This window comes from Coffea arabica, chromosome 5e, assembly GCF_036785885.1.
Source record: "Coffea arabica cultivar ET-39 chromosome 5e, Coffea Arabica ET-39 HiFi, whole genome shotgun sequence".
In the NCBI taxonomy this organism is placed as follows: Eukaryota; Viridiplantae; Streptophyta; class Magnoliopsida; order Gentianales; family Rubiaceae; genus Coffea; species Coffea arabica.
Window position 1 is genome coordinate 37,632,835 of NC_092318.1, and position 19,451 is coordinate 37,652,285.

The 19,451-nt window shown below is 34.8% G+C and overlaps 1 protein-coding gene and 1 long non-coding RNA gene across 2 annotated transcripts; both read left to right on the forward strand.

The window, feature by feature from the left end:
* The first annotated feature begins 1,105 nt into the window (after positions 1-1,105).
* LOC113743348 (uncharacterized) lies at positions 1,106-12,988 on the forward strand. Its single transcript, XM_027271332.2, has 12 exons — positions 1,106-1,392; positions 1,475-2,166; positions 2,529-2,689; positions 5,192-5,252; positions 5,545-5,610; positions 5,694-5,779; positions 6,561-6,624; positions 9,501-9,713; positions 11,552-11,617; positions 12,052-12,131; positions 12,209-12,333; positions 12,573-12,988. The coding sequence occupies exons 1-11, from the start codon at positions 1,251-1,253 to the stop codon at positions 12,315-12,317; spliced, it is 1,740 nt and encodes a 579-aa protein (XP_027127133.2). The 5' UTR covers positions 1,106-1,250; the 3' UTR covers positions 12,318-12,333; positions 12,573-12,988.
* A 1,329-nt stretch (positions 12,989-14,317) lies between these two features.
* LOC140006272 (uncharacterized) lies at positions 14,318-15,678 on the forward strand. Its single transcript, XR_011813911.1, has 2 exons — positions 14,318-14,739; positions 14,969-15,678. It is a non-coding gene; the product is annotated as an uncharacterized lncRNA (long non-coding RNA).
* Positions 15,679-19,451: the final 3,773 nt, after the last annotated feature.

Genomic DNA, 19,451 nt, shown 5'->3' on the forward strand with positions numbered 1-19,451 from the left:
TAAGAAAAGGGAAGTTTGAATTTGGAATTTAGGAAACAAATAGAAAAGCAAAAGATCCAATTTCAAAGTGAATTTGACTGTAGGATGATTATCACGATTTGAAATTTCGCAAGCAACTAGGGATGTAATTAAATCGAATCGAACCCGAATATCGCCATACTTGAGTTTGACTCGATTTACAAGAAAGATACTCGAACTCGAACGAGTAGCATTACTAGAGCTCGAGTTCGAGTTCGATACATTACTCATAGAATTCAAACTCGACTGACATGAGTTCGAGTTAAAATGAGCCTTATCGAGCTCAAGTTAAGAAGATTTGGGGATTTCATTTTTCTTGACAAATTTTAAAAGAAAAGACATTATCGCCCTTCAAAAAAATTTCATACAACCTAAAACATTTTGTAAATTCAACCATTCTTGTGGGCACAAGGGTAATTTCATAATAATAACATATTAAAAATTAAAATTTAAAAACTCGACAAGGCTCAACGAACCTTCGAGTCTTGCTATTGGATACTCGAACTCGACTTGTTTGTCCCTATCGAGCTACTCGAATTCAATCAATCCGAGTTCGAGTCGAGTTTTTGACCAAACTGCTCACAAGTAACTCACAAGCAGCTTGGTCTAGCAGTTCGGTTCGATTACAACCGTACAGTCGACTCAATATTTAGAGATCAACTATTTTGAGCATAGCTTATGTAATCGACTTTGTTGCGGTGGTTTGTGGGTGGAAGGGAAGAAAAAGAATGGGAAAAGGAACAAAAGAAAAAGGAAAGATAAAGAAGGGGAAAAAAGTAAAATTATATTTATGTCGTTGTCTTTTTTATTTACAACACTTACATAACTACACTAGTGAAACGTGTATTACGCTCGTCCCCAATAAATCATTAGATTTCTAGATTTCGTCAACTAGATTACTTAAATCGAACGGATTTTATAGTTTAGGGATTTAAATGTCTCACTTTGAAGTTTAAGAACTAAAGTGAAATTTCGCGTATGATTTGAGGGGAAAAAATGGAATTAACCCAAATTACTATGAAATTGATTAACATCACCAACATCAAATTACCTCACATCACCAGCGACAATAATATCGCGCGCTTAGTGGCGCTTGATCCAACTTCCAAGCAGCCATAACTTCAAATTACCCACAGTCGGAATAATAGTTAGTCCCTGGTCACTATTACTATTAGCCAGTCCATTGTACTCGAGCGCCGGCTTCTCCCAGCAGCCAGCAAAACTTCTGCAAAATGGTACAAAAAGCATGGAGAATCATCCCAAGGCCACTACTGGAGACCATCCTCAACAACCACGCCCAACATCACCGCGTGCCACAACCCCTCATTCTCCACGGTCCTCGTGGCGTTGGCAAAACCACCCTCATCCTTGAACGTACGAGAAAATATGCTCTCACTACCTTCAACTCTTATTACTCATCACAGTTGGAATTTAATGGTTTTTTTTTTTGGAGCAGGTTTGCTGGATGATTGGAATACTGGACCTCATGTAACAGGGTATGTGGACTTTGCAGAGAATATTAAAGATCAGCACCCAAAGTATGGTTGTTCATTTCCGTGGGCATCATGGTCAAATTGTCAGCCGCAGCCGGCTCTTTTGTCTCTCAGAAATCAGCTTGAAGAAAGCCTTGAGTCCATGGTTATAAGGGGTATAAAGCTGGGTAAAATTAGTTCGCATCAAATATTTACTACTATTAACAAATGGCATAATCCCACTACAGCAATTGAAAGGATTTGTGGGTTGAATGTCATTAATAGTTTAAGAATTAACTCAAAAAGGGACGTCGTGAAAAGGGATGATTCTAAGAGGAGTAAAAGGAAGGTATCTGGAGTTGCTGCTGCTAGTTCTTTGTCTAGTTTATTGAATTTGTGGGATAGGGCTGTTTTTCAGCTATCTGTTCGATTAAATGCCAAAGAGAGTTTTGGGGGGGATGTGAGCTTGGTGGAGGATTCGTATTATAGGGAAGCAATGGCTGCATTGGAATTGGCTAAGGAGGTTATAAAAGTGCAGCAAGGGTGGAGAGCTAATGCTATTAAGCATTTAAATGAGACAGGTGGCTTTTCAAGGCCTTTAGCCCATTCAGCAACTGATTGGCCTTGTTTATTGCTTGAATTATTGTCTTCTGCTGCTGAAGTAGGTTACTTTCAGGTAACTTCCAAGTAGAATGCATTTCAGTATTTTCTGTTTTGCTTCTCCTGATCAGTTTCTTGAAAGAATTTGCCGCGAAGAAAAGAAAATTGGGAATAGGAAATTGTAATAGAATGCTGTAGGTAATGGATGGTATTCATGAATGTTAGCGAGTCTATGAAACTGCTAATTAGTTAATAGAAGATATTTAATGTTTGTGTTTTATATTTGAAATTTGAGAAGCTCGAAATGCTTGTAAGATACGTCCACTATAATGGCTCTTATCCATTGCCTTTTTTGTGGGAGTTATTTTATAGGTATTTTTTTTGTCAAAATTGGTAGTCATTCATTTTTCTTACTTGGTTTTATTTTATTAATTGTAGCCAAAGCTGGTGATAAACAACATTGATGTCCTAAAGAATGCAGTTTTGACAGATGATACTACTGTGAATGCATCCATGTATCATGACAGCTTTATATGGAGGACTATAGCTCTGTGTGTGAATGAGAGATGTCTTCCTGTGATTCTTGTGACGTCAGATAGGTATAGTTTCAATCATTCCCCAACATTACTGGTTGAGAATGGTGGCTATTTGTTTGTCCTGTGCATGCTTTCTACTCCTGTTGTTTTCCTAACTGAGTTGTCATTTCTATTTGCACATTGAGTTAGCAAGCCTGCACCTCATAGTAGCACATCAGGTTTTTGAGTTCCTTTTTATCATATGTTCAACGTTATAAGCTACAAATTCATTGCTCTTGTCAAGTGCAAGATTCTATGTCCTGATTCTTCATGACTTTATTTGGAGTTTGTCAAGAACAAGATATGCCTTGTCACAAGGTAAGTTTGCTTTTTTCCTGACCTAGGGAGTTATTGGTTTAAAAATTCATAAAGCCACTCGATGTCCAGGACTAATGCCAAGCCCACTTAGCCCTTCCTAGCTTGCGGGACGCTTATGTGCTGGGTCTGCTTTAGTCCCTTATGGACAACATGTGATACCAGCTTACTGTAGATTGTTAAAAGTTTTCTTTCCCCCTGCCGATAGATAGTTCATTTATAATCTTACTTCTCTGGATGTCAGAGCACCAGAATTAGGAGATAACACAGGATTTCTGGATCATCAATTGTGGTCTTGGTCTGTACAACTACTAAAATGGCATCATCAAATTTTTTTCACTTAAAACTACAAGTCATCAAATATTCTTTATTTTACTTCAATTGTGCGGTTGATAACTTATAGGAGCAAACATACTAATTGTGCCAATTTAGTGATTTTTGAAGTGGAATGTTGATGACAGCAGATATGCATACCTTGATGTTTTCCTAGTCCTTTTACTCTATTTCATTATAACACTCTTAGAGTGCTGCCAGGTATAGTACAAGAAAAAGGAATGGCTACAAGACTAGAAAGTGAAAACTCAAATGTATTTAATAAATGTGTTCAGTTCCAACATGGATTTTGGACTTTGATGGTTATAGAGTTAAGAAACAGTTGTTTAATAACTTTTTATTTAATAGAATTTAGAATATTTACCTTGGGGGGGGGGACGGGTTGGGTGGTTTGGGGGAGGGAGTCTAAGTGAGTGGTGTCGGGTTCGAGCTCTCCCGTTTACACTAAAGAAATTTTTTTAAAAAAATTAGAAATATTTACAACTTTTGATTGCTAGTTTAACTTAAAGAGAGATTCAGAATTGTAAATCCGTTAGCTTTTCTTCTGTATGAAGTATGAACTTTTATAAGTAATTTTTTTATTAAAAGAAAGTAGTTGCATTTTTTTCACAACCCAAAGCTGAAAGAGTGTGACATCTAGTTATTCAAGAATGTGAAACTGTACCCATGTTAGATTACCTATCATAGCAGGACAGGCTAAACTATAGGCTTGTTAAAGTAGGTCCACATCCCTCGAGAGGAAGTTAGTGATCATTCTGTTGTGAAGTTCTAGAATTTTCAATCTCACTGTTCAATTTGTTCTGTATTTCAGATACCATTATTTGACTCTGTTTTATTTAATTAACTGGTAGAATTTGATCAATTCAGTGGATTTTTTTGTAATTTGAGTAATTTCTTAAAGTTTTGTACATCTTATACTTCTTTTAGTGGTGATAGTCCCTTTGTAGTTATGAATATTGCATAATGCTGATTGTGTGGATTTTCAGAAATCCTGTAACTAAATAACTCTAGAGAAGATTAGAAGTTTTAAGATTGGTAGGAGAATCAGAAGTTAGAAGTAGAATTTGGTAGTGCTGCCAGCCCATCCCTTTTTCACATGTCATTAGCAGTGTGTGATTCATGAGTCCAACCCCTCAAAATCATCCGTTTCTTGCTTGATCAAAGAGTAGTATAGAAGCATAAAATTTTTCATAATTATATCTTAAACCTTTCCATCCAACATTTACATTCTTTTTGGAGAATTACGCTTCCTAAAAGTTTAGAAGTTTCATGTTTTGTGTGACAATAGCTTATTTACATGTCTAATTTGGAAAAAATGAAACCTTTTAAACTTTTTACAATTAGAAATAATTTGTTGATGGATAAATGAATTTGATTGAAATGGCAGTGATTTAGCTTCTGTGCTAGATCTTGCACATTCCTAAGCATTGCTTGACAGTTTCCCATTCTGCTTTATAGCCAGCAACAATAAGATTAAATTCTTGCAGATCCCTTCGATCAAGTACTAAAGTTAATAAAGGTCCAACTGTTTCATTGCATGCTTAGGCTAATCCCTGGGCAAATTTGACAGGTTCTTTGGTGGTTCATAGTCTGACAAATCTTCAATGCTCTTGCTTTACTTTTTGATGGTCTATTCAAGCTTCCATTTTCATAATTTGAGAAATCCTTGGTGTAAATGGACCTTTTTGTAATAATAGGCAAAAGGTGTCAACAGGCCCTAATGAAGCTTCCCAGCCTTTTTATGCCTAATGCTAACTTTCCCCTTTATTTGAATGAATCCAAATTTTAGCTACTTTTTCATACACAAAATTTCCTTTTCTCTTTTATATATTTTTCAATTGATTAATAAAACTAAGAACACGTGATATGTGCTTGCAGCTACTACTCTTACCAAGCTTTTATTGATTATGGATTTCCAGATATTTTCATCTCTCGTGAGGTAACAGGAACTCTTTTTGTGTGTACCTGCATGTGTATTTGATGGTCCTGAATATTGTTAGAATCTTTTTTCTTGTAAATATGTATGTATAAAAATATCCATATCAATGAACAGACTGTTGGTAGTTATAGTTGGAAATCAGATGCAGTTCTTTGCAGTTTACCCAGTGATCGATCGTCTGTACTTAAGCTGTGAATTTTTCGAATATATTCTGAATATGATAGTTAAAGTGATTTGTGGTGTTCACCAATGATTATGAGTCTGGGTGATTGAGTTCATAAGAAAAATGCAGACATTTGGGTGGACTCCAGCAGAAGCCAATATGCACATGGTTGATGATTACTTTACTCAAGCTGAGGTATGATCGTGATGACTATTAGTATTTCTTCAACATGAGTTTTTAGTTGCTCTGACAATGTTGTGCACTTGTTGAAATTGCAGTGGAATTTAATTGTTGAGACCCTAGGGCCAAGTCCGCGGCACCTTTTTGAGGTTTATGCACTCAAGCTTAGTAACTATTACAATAAGTAAGTAGCAATAGTAATGCATGTAAAATTGCATGTTTCATGATATGAAATCGGTGATATTGGATTCATGGATTTTGTGGAGCGTTTTCTATTTAATTGTTTACTTATTGTTTGTCAATATTCTACTTTTATTTGTATTAATCATTTGGTACTCTGTAGATATGTTAACAACACGGTAGTTCATAAGAAATAAATCCCTCAATCTAAATGAGATCTTGATGTACATCAATAAGCTATCACCTATCTAACTGAAACAGCTATATTGTTGGACAAAGTGTTAATTTTTTTCTCACATTAATTCTAAACACTATTCCTTGTGGGATGATTATGTTTCTTTCAGTCACAATGACTTCAAAACTGTTCCTGTTTTAGTAGATCTAAAAACTCATGTAGAACTTGCAATAGTATTATGTACTTAATTTAGTTTGATATGTCTGACTTGAACATATCTCTTTTTTACCCGGTCACCTTTCCATGGCAATATAGCATGTGTCAGACAGAAAAACAAATTATGGCATTTAATTATTTAGTATCAAATGAAAGTTCATTTCCCTGGTTGATGCATGAGAGGCTGAAAGTAGACATTGGAGCTCCATATGAGTATGTTAGAAATGTTCACATTTTGATGTTTACCATTAACTTTGTTGGTTATCCAGTAAAAAGCCTCTGCCAGTGTATCTTCCCCGCCCCCCCCCCCCCAGGCTCCTCTCTCCCCCTGTTTAACAAGAGTATAGTTGTTTTATGTTTTTTGTTAATTTTTCTGCTCATTTTCCTACTGTAGGGTCACGGATGAGAAAGGTAGCACCTTTGAAGACATTGTGGATGCATACTTGGCATATCTGCAAGTAAGTTCCTTGATTAGCTACTGCTTTGTATGGTATTTGAAGTTCTGCTACATAAAGTTGCTAGCAATTTGGAGCCAAGTTGCTTTGATGATTTTTCTGTACGTGTTTGTGAAATAAAACTAATTCCAAACATTGATAGCCTTATGCGCCTAAGTACACTTAATTTGAGTTGCTCAACATTGTTCTTTGTCCGTGCTTTTGCATTACCTCATTTCCTCTAGGAGTTAAGAGTAGACTGCTAGAGAAATGAACTTCTGACAAAATCTTAAAAGGAAAAGTCTTCTATGGAAATTATGTTAGGCATAAGAAAATTGATCACTATATATGTGGGTGGTTCCTGCTTATTGGTTAATCATGCTTGTTTAAACAAATGTGGTCATAGGAGAAACAAATTGTTTTGATACAACGCAAGATTCTGAGAGACTAAGGATATCTTTTGAGTTGCCAACAGACATAGTGTAGTTTTGCTATGTAAGGACATTTCTTTTCTTGTTTGATTTTTGGGGATGATCTAGTCTACATAAATGTTTCTCCTCTTTCTTCCTTCTCTCCTCTCTCTTCCTTCCTGTAACACAACATCACATGCTGGATAAAGATTGAAAATTTGATCTATTATCAAATATTTTTTTATATGAAAAATAACAGGTGGCAAGCACAAATTCCTGCGTCTATGAGATGAAATCAAAGAAGAGGAAAATGTATTTGATTCTCAAAACCAGAATTTTTGTGGAAAGAATTAGAACTTTTAGTTATAACCATTATCTTGTCAAGTTCCTTAGTCCTCAGTGATAGTTTAGTGAGTTCCATGCCTTTATTACCTTCCAATTTAGTAGAATGATTTCCTGCATTGGATTCACCTAAGTAATGTGATGGTGTAATGTAAGCATCAAACTTTTCAAAATGGGTTTGCACATTTAAACTTCAAGGGGACAACTTGAATCCTAAACACTCCTAATAAGAGGTTTTATTCTAATCTCTTTAACCCTAGGAAGGGGACCTTAGCTAAAACTAATGCCCAAGCCCGAAGTAGTAATTCAAATTTGCTACTGCAAGATAATTATGACTGTCCTAGTCAAATATACTTTAACTAAAGCTATTTCTGTTGAGTAGTCAATCCAATATGATTCAGGAACAAGAGGTAACATGAACAAGTGGCCTGTACCCCTCCACCTTATAAGGCCAATTTGGCTGTAAGAACATCAGATTTTCGGACTGGTCAGAACCATTGCTTCTAAGGAGTGATTTTTGAGTTTACTGTGTGTGGTCTTTATGTTATCATTTTATTCCTGTACTTGCAACACTCAATATTCAAATTTCACCCTTACATCCTAAAGTTAAACTGAAGAATTGCTCCATATATCAGCATGGTCTTGCTTAACAAAATGAAGTTAAATTGCTGTCCTATTGAATCCAAATTAACAGAGAATTAATTGAAGTGTGTTACATTTGATGTTTGTGCCGTATGGCATCAAGATAATGTGATAATAAAGTTTTAATCTTTTGTGCCGATATTAATCTCTTCACAACTGTCACTTATTTGCAATCAGAACCCATGGCATTAGCTCTGTCATGTCTTTACAGCTCAGCTACATTATTTTTGTGGTGGTACAAATTATTCTTTAAGTTAATAATCCAGTTCAACATGAACCTGCCATATCAGCTTTTACTTTGAATTTCTGTATTTCATTTGCATTACATCTGAGGGGACTATGCAGTTTGATGGTGTTGTTGAGTCTTGATTCGTGACCAAATGAACACGGTGAAGTGACAAAAAGAAAGATATCTCTATATAGACTTGAAAAATCTTCCTCTAATGAATTTGACTACCATTGGCTTTACATGAACAAGCAAAAAAGAAAGAATCTAAACAATAAGCATAAAAATTTTCAAGCCCTAGACAAGGAATTGCTTTTTCTGGATATTCTCGAAGCAAGAACTAGATTTTGTGATGATGATACTAAAAATGAATATTTTCCTAAAATGTGTGATCCTTTCTTAAAAGGTGCATACTGCAGAAGAATAAAAAAAAAATACGTTCAACTGCAATAACTGTGATAGACAATTTAAGAGAGACAATTTGGTATAAACCAAACTCATAATGAAAGTAACTCTCTCTTCTAAAACTAGGCGAAGAGTACCTGTGATACGCATGTTCGAGAACTTATCACCTGTTTGAACTTCAGTAATGTTGATTAAGTACATAGAGCTATCTATAATAAGGGCAAACCATTTATATAATTGGAAGTTCAAAAGACACAAATTCTCTTCTTATATTAGAAACTTGTGTTAGTGCACATCTTGCTAGCATTCTATGTATAGGTGCTTTGATAATATATGTTCAACACAGCAACCTGCCTTATTATAAGGGAGAAGCCTGTCACAAGTAGAACTTACCTGAAAAACCACTAATGAAGCAAAACCTCAGATCAGAAAAGTAATTAGACAACAAAAAGTAGTATGTAAGATACATCTTCAGGAGATATTTTTGGTTAAATTGCCAATTATAAGTTTTGTATCCTTTCGACTTTCAAACACCTTCAACTTGTCATTTGCATAGTGGACATCCTGAATGCGGTCACTTGTGCAAAATGAAACATTCTGTGCTCAAATTTTTAGCAAAACAGAGATCATGCTAGAAGGACCAAGAAATCATAGTCCTCAAATCAATAGAAATGTAATGAAAGTGCACAAGTTTTGCAATTGTTATTTTCTGGTGCTAATTAGACCACCTCATGAAGCAATGAAATAATATTTCCTCCACAAGCACTAGAAACCAGAAAATCCTTGATGTAAATAAAGTTGACGTTAGTACACTTTTTTGTGCTGTAGATAACTTTCGATCTAAACTGTTCATTACATTCTTTCTTCTCCTTTAGTTAACTGTAGTTGATCCTGTGATGGAAAAAGCACTTCTTCACTTGCAAAAGTTCGCATTGGATGCACAAAGTGGAAAGGTTTCAAAAGACAGATTGCGGTTTGGTGCTCCCTGGAGACATCCTCCACATACAGACGATCCTTCCATATGCCACCAGTGGGCTAAGATTCAACTGCTGGACTTTGTTCAATCTCTAGTCAACACAGAATTTGGGGTACTCCTTTCATATTTCTCTTAACAACTTACAATTTTTTTTAACTGCCAGTTGTTATGATATTGTTCTCATGATTCTTTTTTTCACTAAGTTTCTTGCCCCTTTTTCCATTTAACTAGTCAAGTTGAAAAACAAGAATGAGTGAATTTTTGCCATGAGGTTCTACAACTTGTATTCTCCACTTGACGGATTCCTTGATTCAATAATCAAAAGTATAGATACTTAAAGTGCAAGGAATTATATTTTCTTTATTCAAGTTGCATTAAGTTCAGAAACAAGCCAATTGTCACTTGTCTAAGCAGATTTTTCTTGAATGCGTGATGGTATGGTTTTTATTCTGATATGATGGTGAATTATGAATGCTGTCTCTAGCAGGGCATTGCTTTTGTTCAGAGAGTAATGTATTGAATCAGATAAATGCATCAGTTCTGCAAAGCATTTCCAAATGCAATAATAGAGATCAGAATATGTTTTGAATAATTGTTTTATGAAATGATAAAAGAGTAAATAAACAAACTTTGTGGCCTTCAGTTAACCTATCAGGTACCAGTTACTAAATGTCTGTTTACCTTTTATATCCACATGTCCAGGTAATGTCTCTGAAGTGACATAAATGTAGGACGAATTTATGTTCTTTAGGAGCATGAGTGTTACCTCGAAAGAGCAATGAGAATTTTCTTGAGTAGAAGATGTAAAAAATCTGAAAGAGATGTAAAAGATGAGATCAGTTTTGTATGTGTACTGCTAGGATAAAAAGCTGAAATCAAGGGTGAGGCGAAGAATAAGCATTTTATCTCTAGAATACTTAGAAGAGAGTAAAATATGTAAAGTCACCCTGGGCGCCTCCCCGGAACTTGGTCATCATTTGACTCCATGTGTCATTCATTCTCACTAAATTTCTACCTGTAGTAGTTGACTTCCTTAGCCCCTATAAGTGTACTCTATTACAACTTTGTAGTGGAAGATTGTATGTAGCCATATGTTGTCTTTACTGTTAAGTAAACAAATGTTATCTTCCAATTTGGCTATTTGTTGTCATTCCAAAAAAGATAAATTTTTTGGACAATTGTGTAATTGCACGTGTTTGTAATTCAGAGTCAAAAAGTCAAACCCGAGAGTTACATGGCATGACTAAAGAATATAGTTGAACCTTCTCTCTAAATGGCATGACTAAAGAACATAGTTGAACCTTCTCACTGAATGCGTTTAGTTTTCTGACTCTGGTCTCTGGCTAACTATAAGATTTTTGGACTTGTACATAGCCATTGATCCCTGGATAAAGCCCAACTAGCATTCTCCCAAAGGTCTTTATTCAGTTGCATCAGAAATTGATGCAGAAGGTCCACCTTATATGCTGAAGTAAGCATATACAGACTTCTACCCTTTGAGCTTCTTAACTAGTATCCATTGATGCATCACTGGTACCGAAATTCAGCAAGAGAAACCTTGAATTCACCAATTTTGTTGCATGAATTGGTACTAGTAAAAAATTTGGATCAGTATGAGTAACCTGGTATGTTCCCAGTTTGCTATGACAAATGTTGTCTTCCAGTCTCAACAACATTGCCTTCCAATTTTGCTAAGTGTTTTCCTCCAGACGAATCCATGCGGCCTTAATAAATGTTTTGTTGGTCCTGAAATTTGTAAGCATTTGACTGAAGACGTTTGATGTGACATTTCCTTCATTAAATGTTTACCATGTACATATGCCAGTGGATTTCTTCCAAAAGCACACATTCATAGTGTGAAATTCATCGAAGACCATTGCCCTAGCTCAGAAGTTTTCTGTCTCATCTTTAGACTTTCCAACACTTTTGCTTTGCTGCCATGTACTGCAGGTTAACTATCTAGCTGACTGTAGTCTGGAGATCTTGGATGATCCTTCAGCTGTTGCCTTGCTAGAGGTACTTATTTGATGTTCAATCTTTTTTTTTTTTTTTTTTGGGTAATGTTCATTTCTTCATAAATTTCTTCTTTGTGAAGAACGTGGGATTGCTTATTGGTATGTTCATTTTTTCATTACCAAAAAGCATTTGCCATGTTATCTTCCCTATTGATTTGTTCACCTATCTTGCTTCCTTTCAACTATTTATCTAGGCCTCTTCAATTCAGAATTCATTAGGCATTTATTAATATTTGGGAATTAATTGGTAGTTGTGCTATTATAATTTTATCTATTGCAATATAACCTTCAATTTATATTCTCTCATTGTTTGACGGTATATCTCAAATTTGAAGCTGATTAAATTGATTAGTCAAAGGATTTAGGCAACTACAAAAATATGGTCTCGTCTCTTTCTCTGTCTCTCTCAGTTTACAGGTTTATTTTCTTTCCTAGGTTGGTTTGCTTTATGCCCAACGTGACCCTTCATTCATTCGCCCCATAACACGTGGTATCCAGAGATGCCTTGTGAGATGGTAAGAGGTGGTTGTGTCTCTTGCAACAACTTTTGAAGCAGCAAAAAAGCATTTCATAACTTACTAGTAATTTGCAGGCTTGTTCAGCAGCGGCTACAAATGAATTTTAAGGAATCTGTTGAGTACCTTTGGCAAAGAAGTGTAAGGGGACGCAGTTATCGCCATTTGATGTTGCAAATACGGTAAAACATGGATATGACAGGTACTTGTTATCTTCTGTTAATAAATGTATACTTTGTACATTTCTATGCGCTTTGACCTATGTTTATGAATTGCATAGGCCTGATTATGTGGTTAACCATAGATTTATAGTAGTCATTCTTAGTGACCAAAGCTAGCACTTTTCTATTTCTTGGTGAGGCAAAAAGCAAAAATAATAAACTCAAGACAATTTGTCAAGTCCCAGGTTAGTCCCTGAAGTTTCTTTTTTAAACTTCCCAGGCCCTGTTCAGCTATGTTAACACAGACTCTCCTCCCAATCCCAGAGCACCTGTTTCAACATGACACAACTCAGGTGCCGGATAAATGTCTGAAACGGTCAGACTCCGTTGGGTGCATTAATAATGTTTGAGGCTTATGGCTGCATCAACTGCTATTCACCACTGTTGTTGACGTTGGAGGGGAAGAACTAATCTACAGTTTGTTGAGATTAGAAGAGGATGGAGGACCGATTGGAACTAAAAGTGATGTGCCAGCATGGATTCTACTATTAAATCTGTCTACTGATGGGAATATGGCATCTGTGGTGATGAAATTGATTGCACGATGCCTCACTAGGGGATTTTGGAGGGTTCAATTCATGTAATCAATGAGATCATCAATGAGACATGATGAGATGCTACACGGAAAGAGGGGAAGATGAAGATTTTATTTTATTTTTTTTTTGGGGGGGGGGGGGGGGGGGGGGGGAAGATGCAGAGGATAATTTCAAATTGAGGAATATTAATAGCTCAACCTCAGAGTAGCAGTTGGACTTGATGTACTAGATGGAGCAATCCATGGAGAAGAGTACAAGGTTTTGCAGAGTAGCCTGCTGGTGAATCATTGGATATTTTTTATCCAATGAATTGGTAATTCGCCTCATTCGATCTCCAATCAAACATAGAATATACCTTATCTCATTTGATTTCCAACAAAACATAGGACCTCACTTTTTCTTAAGACAACTGATTTAATCCAAAACTAACTAAACACTAGATAACAACAAGATCACTAATTCTAGAATTACTCAAACTAGAATGAGTTGTTCAAAGATGATTAATTCTGTCTCATCCAATCAGTGAAACAAACACACTCCTTGGACTTTAAGTCACCAACCAATTGGGCCATATTTTATGCCAGTGCATAAGAGTACAAGACAGATTTTTCCACTAGCATATGCTGATGAAATGTACAGTAATCTTTTACTTTGCAATGGATTTTCTCGAAAACGTGTTTGAGGAAGACGAAATTCAAATCATCAGTACAAAGAGTCCAACAAGATCACGCGTAGTCAATCATTGAGCGTTGCATACCCTATCTCATGATTCATGAGTCATAAGCCAGTTCATACCAACAAAATGAACTGAAGCTTATGTAATCAAAGCTTTTGGTTTGAAGGGAAAATATTACAAATTTGAAAGTTAATGCTTGATTGGTGGCTGCTGCTTTATTCATTTTCAAATACCTTAAATCATTTTCGATTTTTCTTTTTTTTTTTTGATAAACAAATAAATTTAGTAAGTGCACGAAGAGAAAAGGTATAATCCACTAAGCCCACAATATATTCTAATTAGGTACACCCTTGACTTTTCCTTATTCTGTTTGCAATATACTCCTAGATGTTCTTTCCTCTGCTTGATTTCAGTTCAGATAAAAAAGAAAGTACACCAAGTCAGCCCAAAAAGAAATTATACTCCAGATTAATAGATTAGATTTTAAAAATATTTGTCGACTATATGGTCTCCAGTTATTACGTAAAGTACACCAAGTCAACCCAAAACTTGAAACATGGTCACGAGAGAAAATAAATTTTTAAAATGTTTTTTTAGGTAAAAACCCCCGAAAACGTTATTGATGATTTTAATGTTTACATCATTTCTTGCTGCAGAAAAAAAAAAAAAACTGATACGATAAACTTTTCTATAATGAACAATTTTTAATAGAGTATCACATATTCTAACAGCTCCTTTATTTGAATGCGTGTCAAAAAAGTTCATATGCACTGAATCAGCCTTAATCTTGACACCCTTTTGGCTTTTTATGTCAGCTGTAGCAAACAAACAATCAAAAGCAATAAAAAATGGATCCCAGCCAATTAATGAGACTTTTATTTCTTGAAAAGGAGCCAACATGACAACTTTGATTTCCATTCTTCAATGACCTTCGCTCTCTTTTCTTCTTCTCTTGAGGAATTCAAATTCTCCCTTTACATAGTACAAACATCATAGGCAGTTTCTCTTCCTCCTCCGCCTTCTTCCATTCTATTTCCCTTGTTTGAAACCATTTCCCATAGTCTCATATTGCCTATATGCAGCAAACGTAATCATCCACTAGATCAGAAGGATTTATCACCTCTCAAGAAACACAAGGAGGATTATTCAATCATCAACACGAAATCTGCATGAAGGTATTAATATATTCAATTTGTCGATCTCTTAACAATAATGTCTTTAATTCATCGCGTTAAATACAATCATAAATTGGTGCCTTTTTGTCTTCTCTATTTTCACCCTACATTTGAATTCTCTCATTAATTTCAATTTGAATTCTCTCAAACATTCCCAGTTTTTTGTTGCTAGCTTAATTGTAATCTCCAAAATACATAGTGCCAATGTGAAATCAAACTCTTCAATTAGGAATAGGGAAAAAGTGCAATATCATCTCAAAGACACAAAAGTAGGACGAATGGACGGTCAATATAGGCCCAACAGACTGTGGAGACTATGATGCAAAGGCTAAGATTCAAAATGATGGCCTGTTGTGGATCCTCAATCAATCTAAGGGTCTCTGACAGTACAGTTTGTGAAGAAGAAGCAGCCCAGGCCCATGAGTCACACGAAACCGAGGAGGAACTACAGCCCATGATGGCTAATGTTGGCCGTAACATACAGGCCAGGGGTATAAGTTTGGCCACGTTATTAGCTGCCGAGCGTCAATTGCGTAAAGTGGGTCCCAGAAAACATAAGAAGCCGTTGATGCGATTATTCGAAGAAATTGACGGCGTGGATTCAAAGAAGGGCAAGTGGTATAAAGGAGGGAATGATAATTTGTGTTGCGTGTGCATGGTGAGGAATAGAGGTGCAGCTTTTATTCCCTGCGGGCACACCTACTGTAGAGAGTGCTCGAGAGCGCTGTGGCTCAAACGTGTGCCGTGTCCACTTTGCAACCATCCGATCAATCAAATCCTTGATATCTTCTAAATCATTCTCTTCTTTTTTTTTTTAGTTATTTTTTTATAATATAAGCAGTAGGTTTGACTTTGGAATTTCTTACTTAAATTCTCTCTACCGTATCGTTCAATCTATCCCTCCCCTTCTAAATCAAGCTCTTAACTGTTATTTAGTCATGAGTGGCTTTTTTTTTGGTTGGAAGAGTGATACTTTCTATCTTTTTTTTTCTATCTTGTATTACCTTAGGCCCTTTTCCTTGCTTTTCCCTTTTTTTTTTTCCTTTTGGAAACATTTTCTTGCGAGTCATGTAGACGGACGGTGTATTGAAGACCTTGGCAATTAAAAAAAAAACACTAGTAAATAAGTTGCAAAAATCTGCCAATGGATAATGGTTCGTGTTTCTAGTAGCCACTAAGCATACGTTACATGCAATAGGAGGTAGGTTTTTTTTTTTTCTCTTTTTGGCAGGCACAATAGTACCCAGGTCACTTGTGGAAAAATATATAAAAGATCATTACTCCATGAGCTCTCTATAATTATCATAATTTTCTAGTTCACACCTTCAGTCAGTTAGTAGTTAATACAGTATAACTCAAATCAGGTTCGTGGACATGTAAATTTTCATAGATCCATCTTGGAAAGAACCAAACGTGATAATGTTCATCATCAAACATGAGCAAGAATCAAGAGAATAAAAAGAATCCAGATAAGAGCCAGACACACACACACGCATGTGTGTGTAAACTCTTATTGTAATTAATTATTTTCTCTGTTGGAGCGGCATGCTTAATTGAACAGAATTAATGGGTCGATAGGTACTTGAGTTTTAACCCTTTTGGCATCTAACTATCTTCCAATCCATTTTACTTATAATTTCTTTATCTCTTTTAACAATTTCTATGTCATTTAATAAATTTAAATTATTATTTTGTATCATATATGGTAACTTTGTTTAGTGTAAATTTAATTATTGCATTAGTGAATTTATTAACTTTGATAGAAATAATAAATGATTCATGTAGAAATAGATTGGTATATTTTTGTTTTGTCTTGAATTGAACTGAATATAATTACGTGTATAACCATTTGAGAAAGTTTAATTACATAAAGACTAAAATGGCAGTTATATGTTTGAAATATAATAAATTTCTGATGTAAACTTGAATAATGAATAAAAACATTACTCGTGATTCATAAGTAATCATAATAAAAATAATTCCGTGCTAATATACGGACTAAATACAATTTATGTGGCACAAATCTGCTGTAGTGAATGTATTTGCATTACATTTTTTTACGGTAATAAAGAGCTCTTTATTTTTGTTTCTTTCAGTTTTGCTTAAACAAGATTCTAGAGTAACAGAATACAAAGCAAGGTACAAGTTTTAGAAGCCTTGATATCAACTTTGGATAGATTAATGAACGAATCTGGGTGTAAGAAACAAGTTTAATCAAGTTATTTGAACCTATTGGAGGTTTTCTAACTGAAAAAAAAAAACACTCTTGTTGATAAAATGGTTGGTTATAACACCATCATCTAATTAACAAGAAAGTAAGAATGACTTATCCTAATATGAGATGTCTATTCGGTCCTACATCACATATTTGCACCAGAAAATTTGCTTATTTTTTTCCCTTAAGAAAAGAATGTGTGATATTTTTGCTGTCTAAAATTGTTCATGTAGGATTAGCCACCTGTGTTATCTAACCAAAAGAGAATTGATTAGCACAAAAACTTTTGACAAGGACGACTTTCACCTTTGCAATAACTTCCACTTCAATGCGGAAGACATATTAAGATCTTTAACTAATTTTTTCTCTCTTTAAGAACCCAAAATTCATCCGTTACATTGGTGATAGTGCAGATCTTGCAGCTAAGTCTACTAAACCAACTACTTTGATGTCCCATCAACATAAGCAATAAGACTTGGGACCTCCAAAAAAAAAAAAAAAGAGCTAATTCTTAAATCATGATGTACTTGAGAGGGGTAATAAATCATCAATGTGAAACTAGATGAATGGATTTCTCGATCTTTGATAAGCTCTCATTGAATTGGGTGATTGTGCCTTTTTCAATGGATATCTCGAGATTTGGTAAGCTTTCGTTGAAGTGGATAGTTGTATCTTTTTTAATGGATTTCTCGAGTTTTGGTAAACTTTCTAAGTACAAGGACTTCTCGAATTTTGGTAAGCTTTCACTAAAATAAGTGGTTGTGCCTTCTTCAATAAATTTCTCGAGTTTTGAGAAGCTCTCATTAAAATAGGTGGTTATGCCTTTTATGCCTCTTTCAATGGATTTCTCGAACTTTGGTAAGTTCTCATTGAAGCTAATGAGAGGACTTCTCAAGCCATGCTAAGGCTCCCATGAAAATTTGTGATTGCATCTTCTTCAACTTCTTGGTTATACTTCTTCAACTTCTTAAGTCTTGGGAGACTCTCATTGAAGCTTGATAGATAGATTTCTTAAGGTTTGGGAAGCTATCAACTTCTCAACTTCTCATTGAAGCTTGATAGATAGACTTCTCGAGACTTGGGAGGCTTTCATTCAAGCAATGAAAGGAATTCTCAAACCATGCTAAAACTTTCAAAGAAGTTTGTGGTTGCACCTTCTTCAAGTTAAGCATAGTTATAGTAGAGTCTTTTCCAATGCAATGGGCTAGAAATACCCAACTTATCAATTTATCCTATAAACTACTAAAAGAAAAAACAAATCTAGGGCATGAATATCAATAATTATGATTTTACATATGGATAATTCCTCCCCAAGGGGTTGTGGGTTTTTTTTCTACCAGTTGGAGATCCTTTTACAATGATTAGCTGATGTTTCAAAATTTAATGTTTGGTTCATTAGAAGACACTCATAATTGTTGTTATAATTGAAATGGAGAGGGATTTTTAAAAGTTGATAGATAAGCCACCCTTATTGCCACTCTCGTTCAAGTAATGGATTCTAGCTATATCCATTTTAAAGGTATCAAAATGGGTGATTCGAACAAGTTTGGGTAGTCATAATGGTTAATGGGTAATGGAAATAATTGGGTTAATCCATTTATACTCATTTAAATAAATAGATATAAATGGGTACCTATTTATATCCATTTAATAAATGGGTATGGATATATCCAATTATCCATTTATGAGTCACTTAAGATTCTATTTATTTTTTTTCTATTTTTTGCATGTTGTTTGACAAGAAATAATAATATTTTATTCTTATTAGATTGATAAGAAATTCAAATTTATTTGCTTAACACTCACTAAAAGTTGAATTTAAATATATAATCATTTTTAATGAGTATAAATAGGTGAGTCGAATCAACCCATTATCCATCAATTAAATGAATTTAATTGGGTATCACGCATTCAAAATTAATGAATGGATTTAGGCGGATTATTAGTGGGTGGATTTGGATGAGTCAACATAATTGGTTTGTGATTGACACTTCTACGAAAGATTTAGATCAAAATTGAACTTTAGGAAGAGAACGAGCCTCTTTTGTTCTCACAATCGCAACTATATGCCATCGATTCAATTACTAGACTTCGAAATCAAAACAAAATAAAAATTCATCAATTTCACAATAAATATCAGAGTATTTATAATCATTGAAAGAAAATACAAATGTAATGATTAGATCAAATGATTAAAATGCAGAGAAAGGAGAAATTCAGAGAAGCTCCTAGAATTGAGCAATTGACAATAAAAAATTTGATAAATATTGATTAAGAAAAGTAAAAAAAAATGATAAAACCTAATTGGATGACTATACTAAATGAGTATAATGTGTTAATGCCATTACAAGCCTGATCGGTTAAGCTTCTTTAATTAAGCAATAGTACCGGCAGCAATACAACGAAATTAAGATGACCGAATTCTTTCTGCATCCATTGCTTAATCCTGCACGTTATGTAAAATAAAGTACAATCAAAAGACATGATACACATGACT

What these genes read in the sequence shown, in the direction of transcription:
- LOC113743348 (XM_027271332.2), top strand. Translation starts at nt 1,251, where the DNA reads ATGGTACAAAAAGCATGGAGAATCATCCCAAGGCCACTACTGGAGACC. An exon ending in ATATTTTCATCTCTCGTGAG is followed by an intron (nt 5,253 to 5,544) that starts GTAACAGGAACT and finishes AGAAAAATGCAG; the next exon opens with ACATTTGGGTGGACTCCAGC. An exon ending in TAGTCAACACAGAATTTGGG is followed by an intron (nt 9,714 to 11,551) that starts GTACTCCTTTCA and finishes CATGTACTGCAG; the next exon opens with GTTAACTATCTAGCTGACTG.